General features: G+C 38.2%; 1 protein-coding gene across 7 annotated transcripts in view; it reads left to right on the top strand.

The window, feature by feature from the left end:
* VRK1 (VRK serine/threonine kinase 1) overlaps positions 1–23122 on the top strand; it is a 79801-nt gene that overhangs the window by 43647 nt on the left and 13032 nt on the right. For all 7 annotated transcript variants that reach the window (XM_040257073.1, XM_040257072.1, XM_040257071.1 and 4 more), the window contains 8 exons: positions 2462–2531; positions 3405–3492; positions 7355–7463; positions 7583–7675; positions 10006–10138; positions 10919–11039; positions 11335–11393; positions 15071–15249. In XM_040257073.1, coding sequence (XP_040113007.1) covers positions 2462–2531; positions 3405–3492; positions 7355–7463; positions 7583–7675; positions 10006–10138; positions 10919–11039; positions 11335–11393; positions 15071–15249 — 852 coding nt within the window. The remainder of the gene's footprint in view (positions 1–2461; positions 2532–3404; positions 3493–7354; positions 7464–7582; positions 7676–10005; positions 10139–10918; positions 11040–11334; positions 11394–15070; positions 15250–23122) is intronic.

The raw sequence follows: 23122 nt of genomic DNA, 5'->3' as shown, positions 1-23122 counted from the left end.
TTAAATGGCAGCCAGTTGCTTTTAGATGGTGCCGTTGAAATATATCACATTTTAATTTTTTTTCTGTTGTCATCTTCATTTTGACACTTAGAAGTCTTAAAGAAACGTTTAGTGATATTCTAGTTAAAATGTCAGTCCCAATTTCTTTTCTAAATCTTGGCTATTATAGAGTTGGCAAAGTATTTTAGATTTGAAGTATGTTAATAAAATTTTTAGTTATGAGTTAAGGTATTTTCTTCAACAGAAATAGCTAGCTTTGGCTGGAGTGCAATGCCAAGGAAGTAGGTCTTTTATTTTGTTATAATGGAATTTTATTGAATTAGAAGAAAGGATGAAATGAGATCAAAGAGTCTTTATTGTAATGGGACTTTCAATATAATAGCTTGATTTATATAGGTTGATTCTTATTATTATAAGTTTAATAAATTATTGCCTGAAGGAAAGCTTGAAAATTAAAGTTGATATGACATAGGTTGAAACTGAATAAATCAGAATTTTATACAGATGGTAATAAGCCAGGAATGTGTCTTAGGAAACTCCTTTCAAACCTGAGTTATGAGCTGCTCTAAAAGTTAGCCTTTGGAGAGTAACTTCCCAAAATTCCTCTCCTGAATTTCCATTTCTTACAGAGTCTGTTACTCCTGCTGCAGGCGTGTTCTCAGCCATGGGCTCTAAGCATTCACAAATGTCTGTCTAGCTCCCATTGCTGCAAGGAAAAGAACTACAGGTTATGGCAAAACTTGTGGTTGTGAGTCCACAAGGTAGTGATTTGGCACACCTTAGTATATTGGTTAGTTTCTGCTTCTTAAGACATGGTATATAGCCCTTGTATACCAGTCTCTTCCAAAGCTTGCCTGTAACAAATAAGGCTAGCTTATTTTCCAGTTCTGATACCAGTATTATGTACATTGCTTTTTTGCTGTGGAATACTTATTCTTAGTGGCTGCTGCCTGACTCTGCATATTGTCTAATCAGTCTTCCTCTAAGTACTTTAGGAATTTCTATTCTGAATAACAGGAACTCTGAGATGCTAAACTGTGTATTTAGAGTAGTTTTGTTTAAACTTTAAGGAGCATAATTAACTTGTCTGACAGTGAGAGTATCTTTGAAAAACGTGAACATATATTAAGTATTTGCATATTTGTGGAAATCTACATATTTCTGCAAATTTTCTCTCTGGTAAGGTAGTAGACTTCTCTTACCGCTTCTTCTAATGCTCTGCTGACCCTGGAACTCCAGTTACACAGACATTCTGACTGAAATAACTTTCTTCCCGAACTTCTCCAAAAGAAAACAGCCCCAAAATTAGTTTAGAAATATTAGCCTCCTTATTTGAAAATTTGATACTTTTCAAAATCTTTTAGACTGTTAATAATTAAGATAATATCAACATAAACTATCAAACATTAAATACTGATCAGTTTTATTAGGCAAAATTAACTATCTAGAAAGTTCACAAAAGTATGTTTCCCACCATCCCAGATTTATTTAGCTAGGCAAAACTCCCAACAGGCTGATGTTTCTTATTTTTCAAGTACTTTTTTATGAATGTAAGCCTCATTACAAATAATTTTGACCGTTCATATCCCTTAAATGAGTATAGTTCACTAACATTGGTGGAAAACGTGCTTGTTGAGCCTCTTTTCCCTCTGAACTTTAAATTATCATGTGGGGAATAAATTGTAGGGTTCCCTCCTTGAAAATCATAGGAATGAAAGCAAAGGATCTAGTCATATGGACATGTTTGCTTGCTCTGGGGTTCCAGAACACTTGTCTTGGTGATAAGATTGGTTTCCTGCCAGTTTTGATGTTAGATATAACTGTAATGAGAAATAGGAAAGGAATGGGATTTTGCCACTAACGGGTTAAATCAAGTGTTGAAATTTTTGTTAAATCTCAGAAATAATCTTGTAGCACCTTGGTGAAACAGTTAACATGGTTGCTGGTCTTTGCTTAAGAGACAGTTTAATAATGGTGAAAATAAGGTTAACAATTTTTCTTAAATTTCTGCAAAGATTAAGCTGTATATCTGATTTTGTATAGTTTACCACATGTAGAAATGAACCCTGAGAAATACAAGACTTATGGACTCTTCTGAGACTATCTGAAACATATCCAAGCATTTTACTTAATCTCAAACACAGTTTATAAACTGAAATGTCAAAATCATACTCTTGGAAGAGGGCTTCCTAGGTGGCTCAGATGGTAAAAGAATCTGCCTACAATGCAGGAAGCCCAGGTTCGGTTCCTGGGTTGGGAGGATCCCTTGAAGAAGGGAATGGCTACTCTAGTATTCTTGCCTGGAGAATTCACGGACAGAAGAGCCTGGTGGGGGAACAGTCCATGGGGTCACAAAGAGTTTGGAAAGAAAAATTGATATATTAGTGCTTTTTGAAGGTTCATTGAAAATGACTCAGTGATGTTAACTAATGTGTGTACTAATGAACTCTTTTATTTTAAGGAACCCAGTGATAACGGACCTCTTTTTACTGAATTAAAGTTCTACCAGCGAGCTGCCAAACCAGAACAAAGTAAGAAATACAGTGCACACGTGTTCGCACTTTTAAAATGACCACTGGTTTTGTTTTTTGTTTTAAGCCAAGATTAAAGCAGTATGGTTTTATTATTTTTTACTTTATAGATAGATTGTACTTAATGAGATTTGTGTGAAAGAATTTTGATCTCTTAATGGATTTGTTCTGATAAGATTTCACTTATCTTGATAATATAGAGTTAATAAATAATATGTGATTTAGGACATAGTGTTAAAAACTGAGAGTTAGCCCTAATCCATGAGAATGGCTCAGGGATCTCCAAACCTTCTTCTGAGTGTTTTCCTCAGTTCTGGAGACCCTGACTTGCAGGGTTGCCATCACGATGAACTAGAACAGACCGCCAAGGGAGAGGGCAAGATGTCTTCCCGCTCCCCTGATCCTGCCTGTCCTGTCCCCTTCCCCTGTTCCATCCCCTCTGCAGATCCAGGGAATCTCCTGGTAGGCTGGTATTGGGTTTGGGAATCTCTCTAGAGGCTCTGTCTCTCCTCGAGCTTGATTTCCTGGCTGAGGACCTTTAGAATGAGGTAAAAAGTAAGACTCTGGAAACAAGTAAACACTTAGGTAACTGGAGATATTAATCTTAATGGCAGTATTGTGGTTTGACTTTTTAAAAAAATGTCTTTTGCAGATTTTTCATTTTAAAGACAACATTTAGGGCAGGATAGCACAATTTTGTAGGTTAATAAAAATGTTTCAATTGTAAAGTACTTTTCATTTATTGGTTATTATGTACTGTTCACTTATTTTTTGTGAATTAAGGTAGAGTCTTATGCATTCTGTTCTTGAAGATATAAAAACCTGCTTATGTATAACAAAACTGAAATCACAAACATGTGTTTTAACTTGTAGTTCAGAAATGGATTCGTACCCATAAACTGAAGTACCTGGGTGTTCCTAAGTATTGGGGGTCTGGTCTACATGACAAAAATGGAAAAAGGTAAAAACATGCGTGTTTTGTTTTTCTCCCATTTTGAGCATTTATTGTTCAGTTTGATTAGTCAATAATTATGTACTGAGCGCCTCCCTACAGTACTGCTTGGCCTTCACCTGGGTTGTGTGGAGTGTCTTCTGCCGAGATGAACAAGGTGTTCTCTCTCATCTCGGGGGCTTGTCCCAAGTGGTAGCGGCTGCCTGGAACCCAGCTGACAAGTAGGAACACAAAGCCAAATGTGCCTGCGTTATTTTTTTCCCCTTAATAATGAATAAGCAAAGAGAAAACTTCATGTTGCTTATGTCACAGGGAGCCCTCGGGCTTCAGTATGGCATTTCCTGTTAGAGACATCAGTATAATCTGCCCACCTTGATGAGGTTTCAGTCTAGCTAATGAGAAAAGCAAAGTTGTTTGAAACAACCAGAGACCAGTTTAAGTGCCAAATTGTGTGATTCTGTCTCTTGTGTGTCTTAGGAATTCAGAGAGGAGAGGACATTGTTGGCAGAGTTGAGTTGGAGGAAACCTCCAATGCTTTTGATGCATAATTGACACTTTAAAAAATATTTGATTGAATGAATAGAGTGTCATTCAGCAGTGCTGGTAGCTGAGACTTGGGGAGTCGATTTGGTTGGAACTGGGATGTACTGGTTAGATGCTCTCAGCTGCAGGTAAAGATAAAACTGACTCAGCTCTCTTAAAGTCAACATCAAGTGCCCGGGGTTCCTTTATCTTGGCTTTGTTCTCTGTTAATTCTCCATTGTGCAGTCTCATGGTGACTGCCTGTTTCTAGACTTCACATGCAAACAGTCCCCCCACAGCAGAAAATAGGGTTGCTTCTTGTGAGTTTCAGTTTCCTGGCAGGGAAACCATTCCCAAGGGTCTTGTGGCCGACGTCCCTCCATGTTTTCTTTGTTGGAGTTTAATCAGTGCTCATTCTTAAACCAGCCACTGGCAAGGGCAGGGTGGTCACAGCGATGAGACAAGGGAAAGGATAGAGAGCCTGAACCTGAGTGGGGCTCCGCCGGACAAGATGGAGACCAGAGGAGCTGCTGGTGGGCGGCCAGTACTCTGCACTGGGAAGTTCTGATCCTGGAACCCAGGGAGCCCGGCAACTCCAGGGAATGGCCAGATAGCATTTTGTTATAGTTTTGCTGGGACAAGTTTCTGTAGTTTTCATGAAATTTTTTAGAGAAATAGTATAGAACAGACTAGACGCAGACACTTGGTTTCAAATCTGTGTTTTGCCCCTTAAAATGTGTGTGACTGGGTACGTTACTCCTTTCTGCCTCTGTTACCACATCTGTGAAGCTGAGTAACACCTACCCACATAATAAAGAGTATTACATGTAAAGCTGTTAGAATATGTGTGAGTGTTAGCTTTACTCTCAAAGGGGTCTTTAATCCCTTAAATATTAAGAACTGCTGGTTTACAAAAGCACTGTAGACAAGGAATAGCATCTCAAGCGGGGAGTGACCTGAACACGGGCAGAGTAGGCTTCTGGCCTTCGCGGTGGCCTCCTGGCCATCTGTCTTTAACAAAGAAAGGGTGATTGCACGCACATGACAAAGAGAAGGAAATGACTTGGAGAAACAGGCTGAGGCAGGTAGTGAAGACAGGGAAGAAAGGGCTCTTCGGAGCCTGTGTGCGGTAGGTGGCTGGAAGCTACTGCAGGTGCTTAAATGAGGAACAGACACGTTTGAGGTACAGCTGACCCCCCATTGACTCTTGGTGACCTTACCACTGAGCCCGTGTCTTCTGTGACATAGAGTTGGCTGCACATATCTTCTGAATGGGAAGGTACATCACCTGTAAGGTAATGATTTACTTTTTAGATTGAAGCTCTTAAGAAATAATCATTTTAGTTCTTAGAAAAGTTAAAAAAAAAAAAAAAAAAGACTCCTTCCCGCCCTCCTCCCCTGCCAGAAGTCCTTACTTCCTCCTGTAAGTCATCTGAAGTGATGTGAATATAGTGCTTAGCACAGTGTTAGGCTCGTAAAAACGTTAGGTGCTATATCGTTATTAAATCATTTACGCTGATTTATAGATTCCCATTACTTGCATTGTTTTATTCAAGTCCCCAGGAAAGTGTACATCAGTGGTTTTGCTTTAGAGACGCTACTTGGAAGTAGCTTTTCTGTTAGTGCTCAGTGGTAGAAATAATTTTGTGGAAGAATGTGGTAAAGATTTCTGTGCAGTATACAGAATCTTGCTTCATTTGCTGTGGGTGAGAAGAGGGAGGAATTGTTGAGAGTAGCAGTGGGGTGATCTGTGAATAAAGACAGAGCTCCGTGTCCTGTGATGTGTTAATAGATCTCCAATAGAATTAAACCACGTGTGCTTCAGCTCCCTTTCAGAGTGTCAGTAGAGGCTGTATTTTTGTTACCTACATGTTATTTTATAATAATTACACAATGATATCACTCATTTGTAGAAACAAACACATCCATGTGTCCTTGGTTTCCTCCCTCAACCTCTCAAAACCTGTTGTACAGAGGAGATCAGGAAGTCAGCATCTCTGTTCCCTCTTTATTATGTTTGAGGTCGGGGCACTGAAGGTCTTAGAAAACTGAGGACATTTTGCCACTGACTAATTATGTGACTTTGGACAAATAACTTTGCCTCTATAAATGTTAATTATTTTATTAAAAGATGTTTAGAAGGATATCTAATTCTTTTCCAGCTCAAGAATAGGTAGAATCTTGGATTTTTTATTTGGCATATTGCCTTTTAACTGTTAGCTCTTCCTTTTTCCTATAGAATTGTCATGCTGTATTTTTATCTTAGAAATGTAAAATATGTAAGTAAGATTTTTGTGTCCTACTTATGTTTATTTATTTTGATATATTTAGTGTGGTGGTCAAAAACGTGGATTCACCACTTCCTAGAGGACAAATGACTAATGATGAGTTTTCTTCTGCTGTAAAATGGGGCTCCTGGGGGTGCCTGCCTCATAAGGGTGATGGGAGGTTTAAATGCACTGACATTAATACATCTAAAGTGCTTAGAATAGGACTGTTCTCATATTTCAGTAAATGCCAGCTGTTGTTGTTACAGTGATTATTAATCTTATTCCCATTAGAAAATAGCTTCATACATTTTGACTGTTTGATACATCTTGGTTTTTTTATTGATTTATTGAATGGTTTAACTAGACAGCTCAGAATAAAGATAAAAGTGGTTCACAGATCAAAAGATGAACCATGTCACTGCGACCAGGTGATGCTTTCCAGTGCCCTGAAGTGTACTGTATACACAGCATACAGAAATACATGTATAGTTACTGAATCGTAGAGTTTGGGTGCTGGAAAAGACCTTAGAAAGCGTGAGGCCCCGCTGTCTTGTTTGACACCTATGGAAATTGGGGCCCAAACAAGAAATGTGACTTTTGTTACAGCATCTCGACAGTCTTGATTTTAACAGAATGTTAATACTGCTAAAATGTCCCTTAAAAATAGAGAACAGTCACGGACAGGAAGCTGATATCCAGAAGCATAAATAAATTAACTTTAACTATAACAAAAATCAGTGATATTAGCCTTACTCAGATTATTTTATCCTTATTATCTTTACCATAAAGCATCTGTTGTCTTCTCTCTGTGGGTGTTTTTTCCTTGCATTGAATACGGTATCATGTAACTTATTGAGACCAGGAGACCCCTAAGATAAAAGGCAAAACCAGGACAGCCCTTGCAGCTCGTGAGATTTTTCATTGGAAGAACTGGTTTCAGATGTCTTTCTTTCCTTTCGCTCTTTACTTTCTTACTAAACATTGCCTTGAAAAAAATTATTTTGAAAGGAGAGTACTCATGGCAAAGTAGGTTTTCCTGAGTTACATTTTGTTCATTGACTTTTCTTGTTTGTCTTTAGTTACAGATTTATGATAATAGATCGCTTTGGGAGTGACCTTCAGAAAATATATGAAGCAAATGCCAGAAGATTTTCTCGGAAAACTGTCTTGCAGCTAAGCTTAAGAATTGTATGTGAGCTACATTCTTCTTGTTTTTAATCCAGTAAAGGCTAGTTGTGTTGACGCTTGGTCCTCTGCTGGTTGGTGTCAGGTACTGCATTAATTTATTGTATATGATGCTTTCATAGCTGGATATTCTGGAATATATTCATGAGCATGAGTATGTACATGGAGACATCAAGGCCTCAAATCTTCTTCTCAGCTACAAGAATCCTGACCAGGTAGCTTTATAACTTTAATTTCTACTGTTTAAAACCTGTTGTTTGAAAACAAATAGAGTTGCTATGAACTTTTGAACCCATGCAGAAGTTTTACTTTTTGAAGTAGATATGGTAATAATAATATTTCCTCTTGACACTTTTATCTAGTTAACATTCTACATTTTTTATGCGATTTGTTGGCACTTTATCAAGTTGGCTATTTTGCCCTAAATAATATTCAGAAGAAGTACTTGTGATACAAAATGAATTTCAAATAGCTATTTGGGGGTGGAAGCTTAAAATTACATAGTGCACCAATGAATTATGTTTGCCTGTCTGCTTTGTCATTTTTTTTATTTCCTTTGTTCAAGAAATCCATCAAATGTAAGTGTTCTGTTACTTGGAAAATTTGGTCTTTAACATGTTGATTATTGAAATCAATTGGTTTACAGAAATATCTTAGCTGTCGAAATTTGTATAGGGTTTGGAATTCAAATATGCATTTTTTAAGCTTATTACATTTACTTTGTAATTTTCACTTTTTAAGGAAAAGAGAAAAGCTGATGTTATTATACCTTTATTTGGGTCAATTTAGTTGGAGTTAGAGGGGTTTATAATTTTCTTGAAGCTGACTCCATGATTTTGGTAAAAGTCAGGTTTCAATTCAGTTCAGTCGCTCAGTTGTGTCCGACTCTCTGCGACCCCAGGAACCGCAGCACGCCAGGCCTCCCTGTCCATCACCAGCTCCCGGAGTTCACCCACACCCATGTCCATTGAGTCGGTGATGCCATCCAACCATCTCATCCGGTCGTCCCCTTCTCCTCCTCCCCTCAATCTTTCCCAGCGTCAGGGTCTTTTCCATCGAGTCAGCTCTTCGCATCAGGTGGCCAAATTATTGGAGTTTCAGCTTCAACATCAGTCCTTCCAATGAACACCCAGGACTGATCTCCTTTAGGGTGGACTGGTTGGATCTCCTTGCAGTCCAAGGGACTCTCAAGAGTCTTCTTCAACACAGGTTTAGTTGAAGTCATAGTTGGGCCTCTGTATTTAATCTGTTTTACGTATGTTCTCACTTCTTAACTTGAGCTTGTGAAAGAAAGGGATACTTAGGCATTTTAGGTGTGTTAAGTCAGTATACTGTACTTTTTTCTTCTTTGTCTTGGGCCTGACTTTGAATTCCTCTTGCTTAGCTTTCCCTTTCTCCTGTGGCTCCCCTTTCTTTTCCTGTCCTCCCCTTCCCTCTCTCTGTTACGGTGGCTGTAAGGAGCTATATAGGTACCACAGAAGAAAGTTGCTGGTTAGATAGAGCAGGCTAATGGAGAAATCCTAAAGGCAGCCACAGAATCTCCAGGCAACTTACTTTATTTGCATTTATGTTAAAAATAAGCAAGCAAGCAAACAATACATAGCTAAGAACCTGAATGGAAAGGATTCCGTTAATTGAAGTAGACCAGACTTATATAATAAATACAAATATAATTTCTCTTTACAGTTGACTGAAATATGCTGCCTTTTGTTCAGGTGAAGATATTTTTGCAGCTTGGTTATCCTTTGGGCATAGGCTTTGGATGGGATAATTTTTTTAGTATTAGATGTATGTGCTCAATCCAGACCCATATTTTTACTTCACTTTCCTCCTGTGACCAGATGCATACATCTGCGAGACAGTTACCCGGAGGTGGAGATGTAATATGTGGCTCTGGGACAGGAAAGCCAAATTTATTAACTTTGTATGCTAATCAGATGTACATGTACATGCCCATAGATATGTGTATACATTATATTAAAATTTAGTTTTAATTATGAAGACTTGACTTTAACATATAATATTTAAATGTACCTAAGCCTCATCTAAAAGTTCTTCAGGTCATCATTATAATCTTGAAAATATTTTTATGAAGTGAATTGATACTTGATTATTCTATAAGTAAAGAGAGGGAAAACTAACATGCCATGTGTCAGCTAAGTTAACACTTGCACTCAGTGTGTGGCAGTTGTATTGCGACAAGTATTGATGGTTTACTCTGCTCAGTTTTGTTTTCGATGCCATAAGAAAAAGTGTATGATTTATGATCCTTGCTCAAATTGAGGAGACAAGATTATTACAAGTAAAGCACATACTTGTGTAAGAAAGTCAGGTGGTATTATCTGCACTGTAGCTACACGGTCATTTAATGTTTTTCTTTAAATAAAAGGTATTTCAGAATTAAGTACTTGATGTTGTTCGGGTGTTGGATCAAACATGTGGGGTGTCATAGTGTGGCTTTGTGGGGGAATCTGCCCTCCAGTGACAGTATTCTCTTTCTGAGCTTTACAGGCTTTAATTTGTCTTGGTGCTTGGACATTTATAGGTGTACTTGGTAGACTATGGCCTTGCTTATCGATACTGCCCAGAAGGGTCTCATAAAGAATACAAAGAAGACCCCAAAAGATGTCACGATGGCACAATTGAATTCACCAGCATTGACGCGCACAACGGTGTGGGTATGTCCGAGGCACCTGAACTTTAGCTACAGCGCCAGTGCTCTCCACTGAATTCCTGTGGCTCTTCATCCCGCATCAGTAGATAAGCAGACGGATCAGAACTGAAGAGGCAGGATGGGGCGGGGGAAGAAGAGAGAGCTTAGGCCCCTGCGTTTGAGGGACAGGGCACCTGCTCCCCGTCGTCCTCTTGCCCTTCAGAGGTCGTGATGGGGTGGTGGCGAAGTAGTGCGGTCAGCTGCAGTGAGGCTTCTTTTGCTTTTCTTTAGCTTAATTGGAATGCTGGGGGCTTTCCCCCATAAAGGTCTGTGTTTTTTTATGCAGCTACAACTTTGTAACCAGTAGACTTACTTTGTCACTCATTCAGCTGGCCTATTTCTTCAGCTGTTGTTTCTTTTTTCCCTGTGTCCAACACTGTGGAGGAGCTAAAACCCCCAGTTCTCTGGGCTTCTTAATAGCTTGCAGCATTTTTAATATCTTTACATTTTCCAAGGGCACTATTAAATGTGTCATTGCTTTATAATTTATTTCGTAGACTGGTAGTCTCAGTTTGAAATTGTAGAGTTTTGCCAGTTTGGGTTATAGAGTAAATTATTAGTTGGAGGTAAATGAGTTATTTGATACTGCCCAGTATTTGGTGTTTTTTTCAAAATGGAGTCAAGATTGTATGATGAAAAAGAAGACCGTAGGGTTGACTCTTTTTACCTTATTGCTTTAGATATATCTGAAATTCTGCCTTAAACATCATTTCACTGTGCTGAATCTGCTTCTTTTGTTTCACAGCGCCATCAAGACGCGGTGACTTGGAAATCCTTGGTTATTGCATGATCCAGTGGCTTAGTGGCCACCTGCCATGGGAAGATAATTTGAAAGATCCTAACTACGTTAGAGATTCCAAAATCAGGTAAAGGAAAACTTACAGTAAATTATTTTGGGCAAAACGATGAGGCAGATGTTTGGTCAGAACTTCTTCACGAGGACCATAGCTTTAACTGACACTAATGTAGAAATAAGAAAGTACTTGTTTAACAGTAAGATTCCTTGCATTTCTTTTTGTTGAATTTATTTTAGAAGAATGTTCGTAAGTGTATTTAGGATAGCACCGTGCTGCTTAATGTGCTCTTTACTGTTGTTAAGTATTAATAACTGTCCATGGCATCAAGCATCAAACAATGACTCATTCTTTTAATTTTTAACAGATACAGAGAAAATATTGCAAGTTTGATGGACAAATGTTTTCCTGAGAAAAACAAGCCGGGTAAGAAAAGACTTCTTCAGTGTTCATAAGGATTTTGTTTTCTGAGAGGAAAAGCATCCTGAGGTCCGTAGACTAACAACCCTTAATGTAAGAACTTCCGTGTCATTAAGTGTAACCATTTCACCGGGGCCTTGCTTGCATAGGCCTTTCCACAAGTGGCCTTAGTTGTTATTCAGTGCTTTCGGTCAAGGAACCACATTTCATTCAGTAATACAGCTCTTTTCTTAGTTGAGGCTCTATTTTGTGCCTCAGACTCTCCTAGGCGCTAGGGATACATCAGTGAACAAAATACATAAAAACTCCTGTCCTCATGAAGCTCTAGTTGGGAAAGGTAGACAGTAAACAAGTGAGTAAATTGCACAGTTTATTGCATGGTTAGTACTGTGGCAAAAACGAAAAACACAGGAAATAGAATTGGAGGGATGGGGTGGGTTGTTACTGTAAATAGGATGGCCTGGGATGGTCCTCCTGTAGAGGTGCCATTTGAGCAGCTGTGGGAAGGAGACAGGGAGTGAGCTCTGGGGGAGAACGTGTCCACGCGGAAGGAACATGGGTGCCTGCTGATACCTGCATCTAGGCCATCACGGGCTTTGGCTTTTACTTTGAGCAAGAGTGCATGAGGTGTGGAGGGAAGGAGGGATGTGAACTGTCTGTCTTTAAGGGAACTCTCTCCAGCTCCTGTCTTGAAGATTGACCGCTAAGGAGGCAAGGCCAGGTACAAGCAGGAGCCGGTTAGGAGCCTCCTGCTTTAATCCTAGCAAGGGAAGTAGCAGTGCAGGTGTGAGCAGTGGTCAGTCTGGATATATTTGGGTCTTTTCAAGCCTTTGCTCAGTTGTCTCCTTTTCAGGGAGGTCTACCGTGAGCTTAAGCGGTTTAAATTTGCAGCCTATCAACCACATCTGGAAGTGGAATGTTACTGCTTTTTCAGCTTTGCTCCCTGTTGCCTTCTCCCAGTCACCAACCTCTTCCTCTGGCCTAATGAATCACTAGCACAACTTCCAACATCAAGGATTTCTCTTTGAGCTATATGGAAATGGAATCAGAGTGAACAAAACAGATAATTTCATGAGGGCAGGGATTTTTAATATTCTAGTTTCTGGTGGCTTTCTTTTTCTTTCATTCGATACTGCATTTGTGAAATTCATTCCCATTGTTACATTTTTTTTAATGTTTTTATTTATTTTTTAACTTTATTGAGGAATAATGGACAAATATAATTCTATAATGTGATGATTTTCTATGTAGGTATACCTCATTTTATAGCGACTCACTTTATTGCACTTTGCAGATATGTTTTTCTTCCCTACTAATTGAAAGTTTGTGGCAACCTATGTCGAGTAAGTCTGTTGGTGCTGATTTTTCCAACAGCATTTGCTCACTTCCTGTCTGTGTCAAACATTGTGGTAACTCCCACAATATTTTAAACTTTCATTATTATTATACTTCTTCTGGTGATTTGTGATCAATGATATTATTGCAAAAAATTACGACTCACTGAAGGCTCAGATAATGGTGGCCACTTTTTAGCAATAAAGTGTTTTTTAAATTAAGGTATGTACATTTTTTTAGACATTGTGTTATTTCACACATAATAGACTACAGTGTAGCATAGACATCACTTTTCAATGCACTGGGAAACCAGAAAAGGTGACTTGCGGTTTGTGATACTTGCTTTATTGCGGCGGTCTGGAGCTGACCCGCGGTGTCTCCCAAGATCTGCCTGTACGTGTAGACTGGAGAACGATTACTAAGACGAACATGATTTAACACCACTGTCATCTCTCATAGTTCACAGTGTTAACAGCGGCCTTTTCTTGAAAAGACCAGCCTTGCTCAGGGATGCCACCTTTGTGTTCAATCATGTGCGAATCTGTGAGTCCGTCTCTGAGCTCTTTCATAGTAGCTGTTTTTTTTTCTGTTCTGGGGGCACACTGTCTTAATTACTAGAGCTTTCTCTGGTAGTTTAAGTCCTCTGGCACTTTTTCTTCTTTAAACTTGACTTTGCTGTTTTGCGTGATCCTTTGTATATCTGTACATTTTAGAATCACCTTGTCAGTTTCACACATATCCTCTCCCTCTGCAGTGTGCTGAAAGTTTGATTGGGATCGCAGGGACTCTGTGGACTAATTGGGGAGCATTGGCATCTGTATATAATTGATACTTTATAGCTTCCATTGAATTTGGTGTCAGTGTCTCTGATCTGTATTTTATAGTTTTCATTTGGAAAAAATCTTGCCCATCTTTCATTATATATGTTTGTAGGTATTTGATGCTTTTGGATGGTATTATATGTGATATGTTTTTATTACTTTTCTAGTTGCTTGTTGCTAGTGTATAGAAGTAAAATAGATTTTTAAATACTTTATGTCCTGGGATTCTGTTAACTTTGCATATTGGTTAGAAGGTTTTTGATAAATTCCTTAGGCTTTTCTACATGCACTCTCATGTTGTGAATAAGCCGTTTTGCATCTTCCATTCCGCTCAGTGCCGTCTGTTTCTTTTTTTGCCTTCCTGTACCGGCTAAAAGCTGCAGGACTTTCAGGCAGCATGGAAATGGTGCAGATGGGCTCCCTTGCTGTTCTTCTGTCAGAAGGGAAGTCCAGTATTTCACCACGCTTGGTGACGTTTGCTTTCGGTTTTCTGTAGATCCCCTTTATCAGATTAAGAAAGTTGAAAGGAAGGATTTTCGTTTCTTTTTTCTCATGTACCTAAGTATTTAGAATCATGCTTGACATGTGGGTACTTAAAATGTCTGAATGAATGAGTGAATGAATGAATGAGTGTGTGTGGAGCACTGACATAATATCTTGATTTATTGGATGTGGGAGGAGGATTTGAGGAGCTGGGAGAATGGGATTTTCTATAATTGAGACAGAGAAAACCGTAGGGTGAGCAGGTTTTAGGGGCTGGTCAGGATTTTGGATTTGGTTGGGATGTGAGATGCCAGTTACAGAACCAGTATATGAGTCAGTGGAAGTCAGTGGATATACAAGTCTGGAGGTCAGTGGAAAGGCTGGACTGGGCATATACATGTATGAGTCATTAACCCAAAGATGGATTTTTAGATGGATGTTGAGAGGTGTTGATCTTGACTAGTAAGATTTCTTTTTATGGGTTTGGTTCTGCCTCAGTGTACAGTAGACCTTTTATCATTCACAAGTAGGTTTTTCTCTTTTATGGGACAACCAGGCCTTGCTTGTGTTTCTTTTTTTCAACCTGATCTTCACGTTTTATTTTTCATTTACCCAAAAAATGCAGCTGTCTTCTCTAGAACTAATGGCTTCTGTGGCAAAAAAAAAAAAATTCTGGCTATGGTATTTATTGTACTTAAGCACATTTTACTTCATAATATTTATTTTAGGTCCTTTTAAAAAGTAGCTTTAAAATTATATTAGTAATTGTTTTTATATATATTTAAATTTTAAGCTTGTCTTCTTTCTTACTGTCAGAATTAAAAGATGTTTTTTGCATTGTATCTAAAAATACATTTTTAAATTTGACTTATCTGACATTTCCTGAATTCAAAATCATACTTTCAATGAAGACTTGATAGAAAAAAATTTAACAAGCTATATATTTGCATTCTAATGTTACTGTAGTTGTGGATCATTTTCTTAGAAGAGGTAAGTATGTTGTATTTATGATAAAACTACAAAATAATTGTGTTACTCTTTTAGATGAAATTGCTAAGTACATGGAAACAGTGAAATTACTGGATTATGTCGAAAAACCTCTTTATCAAAAGTTACGAGATATTCTTTTGCAAGGACTGAAAGCTATAGGAAGTAAGGATGATGGCAAGCTGGACCTCACTATTGTGGAAAATGGAAGTTTGAAAGCAAAACCAGTGGCAAAGGTGAGTTTTGTTATTGAATTTTCCTTTGGGTTACCTGTGACTGTTTGCAACAAATATAGGCAAGTAAACCAGTAGCTCAGTAAAGAAAATAGCAGATTGCTCTGCAGTTAAATATTTATCATCATTACATAAAAGCAAACTCTATGATATGGAAAAATACATAGAGGGTTTTAGAAAAATGAGTATGTATTTCTTATGTCTGGTAGCAAGTTAAGAAATCCCCTGAACGAGTCTAACTTGGGATACTACTATCTAGCAGAGGAATTTGGGTGGAGCACTCAATTCACATACTGTGTGCCCTTTTCTCCCATGTCACCCCTTTCGGTTGATCCCGTGTTTCACTGTTTCCTTGTTGATTGGTGTGGTCCAAGTATTTGCCATTTGAAAATTGGTTTTGAAAAATTATCATTTGAAAATTGCATTTGAAAGTTTCCTTATTTGTTGGTGTATTTCCCATTTAAACATTATTTTGCTCTTTACAGAAATGTCACTTCATAAAGCTGTGTATCTGTATATAAGAAGATTAATTTTTTGGAAAGAAATGTTAAATAATAAACCTATGGTAGAAGTATTGTACAGACTTGTAGATAACCCCTGGTATCACTTTAAAATTCAGATTTTAAGGTATGCATTATCTTGCTGGTTATTTTTAATAATTATTGATTAACTTTTTCCTTTTTTAATCTGAAATTGTGTTACTTTTATATGAAAAAGGAAGACTACTTTTAGAAGAAAAATATGTTTTTACATTATTGACTTTTAATTGTCATTAACTCTGTAAATTCGAGTAGATTTTTTGGAAGTCTCATATTCCAAACTGAGATAAAGAGTTAAAAACAGATTTTCTCCCTTTAAAATAAGCAACATATTAAAAGTTTTTCATAATTTTTTTAATTTACAGAGGAGATAGGAATTTTGAAATTGGATCATAAATTTGACTTTTTTGGCTAATAGTAGATTTCTTTATAATTTCATCACAGAATCTGGAATTATACATATGCATCTATATATACATCTTCTTGCTTTCATAAGTTTTGTCTTAATTGCACCTTATTCCATTTTTGTGGTCAACGACCATGAGGAAAACCATATCCAGTTTTATGTGAAGAGGATAAATTGAAGACTGAGTTGGATTTTTCAGGAAGGTGGTAAACTTAGAATTTGCATATATGTATAAACATACAGCTCACATCTTGCTCAGGACAGATTTTTGTGCGTTAATATTTATAGCTGGCTTCTGTAATGTTTTGCTCTAAAATTTTGCTGATTGAAAAATAACTGTTGTCCTGAGAACTTGTCCAGTGCCATCTCCCTTCCCTGTGCAAATCACTGTTGTTTGTAACTACCTGCTGGAGAAAATTTTGTTTCCCCAGGTTGGCTGACTTTACGGCTGAATAGGTCAGTCTGCTGCAGAGCTAACATCTGTGACCTTACAATTCTCTTGTGTCCTTGGATAGTTCAGAAAGCTGGAAATTTCTTGTTAGATCATCCCCTACATGCATAAAGCTTCATTTAAGGAAAGAACATGAATAAGAAACTGAACTGTTAGGTTTCCTTCATTGGTTTGCTGCCTTTTTTTCCCCTCCACCTCACAACTGGCACAGGACTGTTTTTGTATTGAAAAGAAATTAATCAAAGTTAAGATTAGGTAAGATCCTGAAGCTGCTTGTTAGGCATTTAACTGTAGATTAATTGTTGATTTTGTTAGCCTTTTGTTTTTTATTTGTAAAATGAAAGAGTTAGTTTTTGTTTTTAAGCATCAGAACACTTTCTTCAAATAAATTCTAAATATACCACATCTAAAACAGATAAAAGCAGAGCTTCATCCAACTTTTGAGTCTGAGGACTTCCAACAAGAGAAAGCTTTCTTCTCTGAGAAATTAGTATATTCCATCTCTTTTTTAGGAACGTGTATTTAGTTGAAATTCCTCTTTTTTTTTTTTTTTGCTCTGATTTTCAGAATTTCAGAGCTGAGTGTAATGGTTTGTCATAGAAGCTGTATTAATCCTTATAATTGCATATTTATTCTTTTCCTTTGTCATAATTTTTTTAAAAACTTAAATAAAAGTATACATTCTTTGTATTTAGGACACTCAAATCTGACAGAGAAGGCAGTAGTAACCCACTCCAGTATTTTTGCCTGGAGAATCCCAGGGACAGAGGAGCCTGGTGGGCTGCCATCTATGGGGTCGCACAGAGTCGGATATGACTGAAGCGACTTAGCAGCAGCAGCAAATCTCTGAAAAGGATGAGTTTAATCAATTCAATGTATATTTCTCTTTATATTCCTAAGAGATAAGAGTTAAAAAAAAAAAAACACCTGTAAGAATTGATCAGCAGTGAAATGAAGCACGGCTTCAATCTAGTATTTTACAGCCATGTTTGGTTGTGATACAGTAAATTTGGAAACTGTAGTGAAATATGAATATATCCCCTTGTAACTGTTTTTGGTCTCAATAACCTAAGGGTATTATTTAAAGCACAGAATTTGGGTTTGACATAAAGCTGAAGTAGAAAGATACTAAGTATTAGTTTCTCCTTTAAAAGTACTGCAGCTGAGGATTTCAGCTGTTGATTAGAACTCCACACTTAGGATCTGCTGGTATAGTTCCAGCAGTTATTGGATTCACTGTGTACTCTTAAATCACTGTTTAGCAATTATGTGTAAGGTCTAATTCATGTACCTGATCTAGGCTAGGTCCCTGGGGCTACAGGGATCAATAACATGTAGTTCTGTCCTTAAAGAATTTCTCCCTGTCCCATCTGGGTTAAGAACAGCTTAATTTACTGGAAAGAACTCAGCAAGTTAAAAGACATTAATACCTCCATTAGCTATTTTTTTTATAAGGTTTTGATTAAGTTGCTTGCCCAAGCCAACAAAAAGAGCTGTTCATTGGAATCTCTTGGGTCTCATCCCTGGAGATCTGCTGACTAGGTCTAGAGTGTGGGCCTGCAATTTGTTTTTTTTTTTTTTTTTTTAATTTTATTTTCAAGCAATATATATTGTTGCTCCCTGTAAGTGATATCCAAGTACCCTTTTTTTCTACTTTCCAATTTTTTGTTTTTCTAAGTTATGTGATGCTAGTTGACCTTTTCATAGTTCCTCTGAAAAATCATTAACCATTGTTAAATAAATAATAAATAAATTCCTGCTGGCACTCAGTCTGGAACATGGTACAAAGAACTGAACAAGAGCAAAGAAAGATCTTCCAGCTCTGATCAGTGGCCTGCAGCTGCTCTGGTGGACAACTTCTGTCTCTTTGATGTGATCACATCTCAGCATCATTGAATTTGCACCATGTAGCCTATAACTGAAGTCAGATTGCTCCAAATATACCATCTAAATTTGGTGAAGGTCTGTCTTGCTGTTTTTGTATGGTAGAATAGCAGACTGTATTTTAATTATATAAATTTAGATTGTTGCAGTTGATACATTTGTTTTTTAATGGTAGTTTGCTGTTAAATCTATATCTAAGTGGATTTGGTGTTTACTAAGAATTCCTTTCCCTGTAAATCCCATTCAGTTCAGTTCAGTCGCTTAGTCGTGAACAACTCTTTGCAAGCCCGTGGACGGCAGCACACCAGACTTCCCTGTCCATCACCAACTCCCTGAGCTTGCTCAAACTCAAGTCCATTGAGTCAGTGATGCCATCCAACCATCTCATCCTCTTTCGTCCCCTTCTCCTCATGCCTTTAGTCTTTTCCAGCATCAGGGTCTTTTCTAAGGAGTCAGTTCTTCACATCAGGTGGCCAAAGTATTGGAGCTTCACCTTCAGCATCAGTCCTTCCAGTGAATATTCAGGACCGATACTCCTTTAGGATTGACTGATTTCATGTCCTTGCTGTTCAAGGGACTCTGAAGAGTCTTCTACAACACCACAGTTCAAAAGCATCAGTTCTTGCACACTTAGCTTTCTTTATGATCCAACTCTCACATCCATACACGACTACTGGAAAAACTATAGCTTTGACTAGATGGACGTTTGTCAGCAAAGTAATGTCTCTGCTTTTTAATATGCTGTCTAGGTTTGTTCTGATAGCTTTTCTTCCAAGGAGCAAGTGTCTTTTCATTTCATGGCTGCAGTCACCGTCTTCAGTGATTTGGGAGCCCAAGAAAATAAAGTCTTTGACTGTTTGCATTGCTTCCCCATCTATTTGCCATGAAGTGGTGGGACCGGATGCCATGATCTTAGTTTTCTGAATGTTGAGCTTTACGCCAACTTTTTCACCCTTCTGTTTCATTTTCATCAGGAGGCTCCTTAGTTCTTCACTTTCTGCCATAAGGGTGGTGTCATCTGCATATCTGAGGTTATTGATATTTCTCCTGGCAGTCTTGATTGCAGCTTGTGCTTCAGCATTTCTCATGATATACTCTGCATATAAGTTAATAAGCTAATAATATACAGCCTTGACATACTCCTTTCGCGATTTGGAACCAGTCTGTTGTTCCATGTCCAGTTCTAACTGTTGCTTCTTGACCTGCATACAGATTTCTCAGGAGGCAGGTCAGGTGGTCTGGTATCCTCATCTCTTTAAGAATTTTCCAGTTTTTTGTGATCCATACAGTCAAAGGCTTTAGCATAGTCAATGAAGCAGAAGTAGATACTCGGCTGCAGTTCTCTTGCTTTTTTGATGATCCAATGGATTTTGGCAGTTTGATCTGTTTTCTCTGCCTTTTCTAAATCCAGCTTTCACATCTGAAAGTTCTCAGTTCACGTACTGTTGAAGCCTGGCTTGGAGAATTTTGAGCATTACTTTGCTGGCATGTGAAATGAGTGCATTTGTGCAGTAATTTGAACATTCATTGGTATTGCCCTTCTTTGGGATTGAAATGAAAACTGACCTTTTCCAGTCCTGTGGCCCCTGCTGAGTTGTCCAAATTTGCTGACATATTGTGTGCAGCACTTTCATAGCATCATCTTTTAGGATTTGAAATAGCTGAGCTGGAATTCCATCATCTCCCCTAGCTTTATTCATAGTGATGTTTCCTAAGGCCCACTTGACTTCACACTCCAAGATGTCTGGTCTGGCTCTTGGTGAGTGATCATACCGTCATGGTTATCTGGGTCATTAAGATCTTTTTTGTATAGTTCTGTGTATTCTTGCTACCTCTTCTTAATATCTTTTGCTTCTCTTAGGTCCATACCATTTCTGTCCTTAATAAATCAATAAGTCCTATTGTATCAATAAATCCCATTATTGATTACTTTGAACGTTGTCTTATTTGGATTTTGTCAAGTATCTTTTGTCCCTAATTTTTAAAAATCCATTAAAATAAGTGAGATTATATCTGTGCAGTGAAAGTCACTCAGTTGTATCTGACTCTTTGTGACCACATGGGCTATACAGTCCATGGAATTCTCCAGGCCAGAATACCGGAGCGGGTAGCCTTTCCCTTCTCCAGGGGATCTTTGCAACTCAGGGATTGAACTCAGCTCTGGCTTCCACATTGCGGGTGGATTTTCTAGCTGAGCCACAAGGGAAGCCCTCCCTGTGCAGCACAATGCACAAATAAGTGAGAAATTTGAACTTCACGAAAGTGAACACATGGATTTAAATGATCCCTAAATCAGGATGTGGATCATTCATTGAAACCTCTCTCAGCCATTACCCCTTCATTAAGAATAACCAACATTATGACTTCTAACATTGTGAATTCATTTTGCTATTTAAAAAAAAACTTGGCAGTACCACCATATGTTTTGTACACTTTTGAGTCTTTGATTTGTATTTCGAATTTCTGTGCTGTTGCAAGTAGTAAAAGTCTTTTTGGTTTTTGTTCCTGTATAGTACTCTGTTATGGAGAAGGAAATGGCAACCCACTCCAGTACTCTTGCCTGGAGAATCCCATGGACGGAGGAGCCTGGCGGACCATGGTCCATGGGGTCACAGAGAGTCGAACGTGACTGCAGTGACTGAGCATGCACGCGGGACTCTGTGATGCGACTGTATCATGATTCATTTGTTTCTTGTGCTGTTCATGGACATAGGCATTGTTTCCAGTTTTTGGTGATTGCGATTATACTATGAAAAAACACTCTTATAAATTCTTTTAAAAAACACATAATTAATTCAGGTTGGGTGTAGAGTTACCAGGGCATAGGGTCTAGGTATGCTTAATAGCTTTAGCAGATCCTGCCAAGGCTCTGTCCCCTCTGCTCTCCCACCAGCAGCTTAGGAGAGTCTCAGTTGCTCACTGACACTAGTTATTGCATTATGTTAATTTTATCTACTTTGGTAGATGTTTACTAGTATTTCTTTATGGTTTCAGTTTCATATCCTTGGGAATATTGATTTTGAACACCTTTTCATGTGCACATCAGTCTTAACCCTTTTGTGTGTGTGAAGTGCATTTCAGGTCCTTTAAAATATGTCAGAGTTGTCTGCTTTTCTTTGGTTGGCTAAGTACTTAGTATATACACAATATATGTATTGCACATTTTTTAATACAGTCTGTGGTTTTTCTTTTCACTCTCTCAATATGACATCCTTGATGAACAGAAGTTCTTAACTTTAATGAAGCCTAATTAATCAGGGGTTTTGGTGTGTGTTTGTTTATGGCTAGTGCTTTGTGTCGGAGAAGGCACTGGCTCCCACTCCAGTGCTCTCGCCTGGAAAATCCTGTGGACGGAGGAGCCTGGGAGGCTGCAGTCCATGGGGTCTCGAAGAGTCGGACATGACTGAGCAACTTCACTTTCACTTTTCACGTTCATGCATTGGAGAAGGAAGTGGCAACCCACTCCAGTGTTCTTGCCTGGAGAATCCCAGGGACGGGGGAGCCTGGTGGGCTGCCGTCTATGGGGTTGCACAGAGTCGGACACGACTGAAGCGACTTAGCAGCAGCAGCAGCAGTGGTTTGTGTATTCTAGTCTAGAAAGATTTTGTTCACAATCATCATTTTGTCAAGAAATTTTGTCTTTTTCACTTAGGTCTGTAATTTAACATAATCTGATTTTGTGAATGGTGTGAATTGGTGTTTATTTATCCTCTGGTTATCTAGCTGATCTGAACCATTTACTGAGACGATCATAGTGTCCCTAGAGCAGGAAGCTGGTTTTCAGGTGGCCACACGTGTTTGAATGTGTTTCTAGATACTCTGTTCTCTGCCACTGGCCTGCTCTCCTGTGTTTGTATCAGTGCCACACTGCTTGAACTACTGCTTTGTGGTAATACTTGATAGTTAAGTTCTCCAGCTTTGTTCTTCTATGAGATTGTCTTTCTATTTTTGGCCCTTTGTACCTATAAATTTTACTAATCTCCTCAAAAATACTAATGGGATTTTGATTGAGATTACATTGACTTTGGGGGATAACTGACATCTTCACAGTATTCTTTTCTCTTCCATGAATATGGTATACCTCTATATTTATTTAGGTGTTCTTCCACTTAACCTCAGTGATCTTTGTGGTTGCATCTGATGGTGTAGAGAATATACACATCTTCCATGTCTAACTGCTTACTTAATTCTTAGTCTGTTCCTTTTGCATCATCTATAATCATCCCAGACCTTTCCTTCATGTCATTTAGTTGTCAGCTCTGTCTGTGGTTTTTGAAATTTCTAATATACTTATAAATTCCATAATGATTATTTTTCTGCTTGTTAGCTATCTGGTTTCCTTGTTATTTCTTTTTCTTTTAATTCTCATTTCTCATTTCTTTAATTGTTAAAATCTTTTTTTAAGCCTCCAGTTTACTTTATGAGTTTTCTTTTTGAGAGGAGGACTATGTTTTCTTCAGTAGTGGCATCTCCAGCTGTGTATTACATGCTGTTATCTGGGAGGGCACCTTACCACAGGTGCCTCAGATGATTGTAGTGCAAATGAAAGGCAGGGGGTGGCCTTCTTGACTGCATATTAAAATCACCTGGGAGCTT

This window comes from Oryx dammah, unplaced genomic scaffold, assembly GCF_014754425.2.
Source record: "Oryx dammah isolate SB20612 unplaced genomic scaffold, SCBI_Odam_1.1 HiC_scaffold_16, whole genome shotgun sequence".
Lineage (NCBI taxonomy): Eukaryota > Metazoa > Chordata > Mammalia > Artiodactyla > Bovidae > Oryx > Oryx dammah.
The sequence above is the reverse complement of the archived record's forward strand: the minus strand, read 5'-3'. Positions and strand labels throughout refer to the sequence as shown.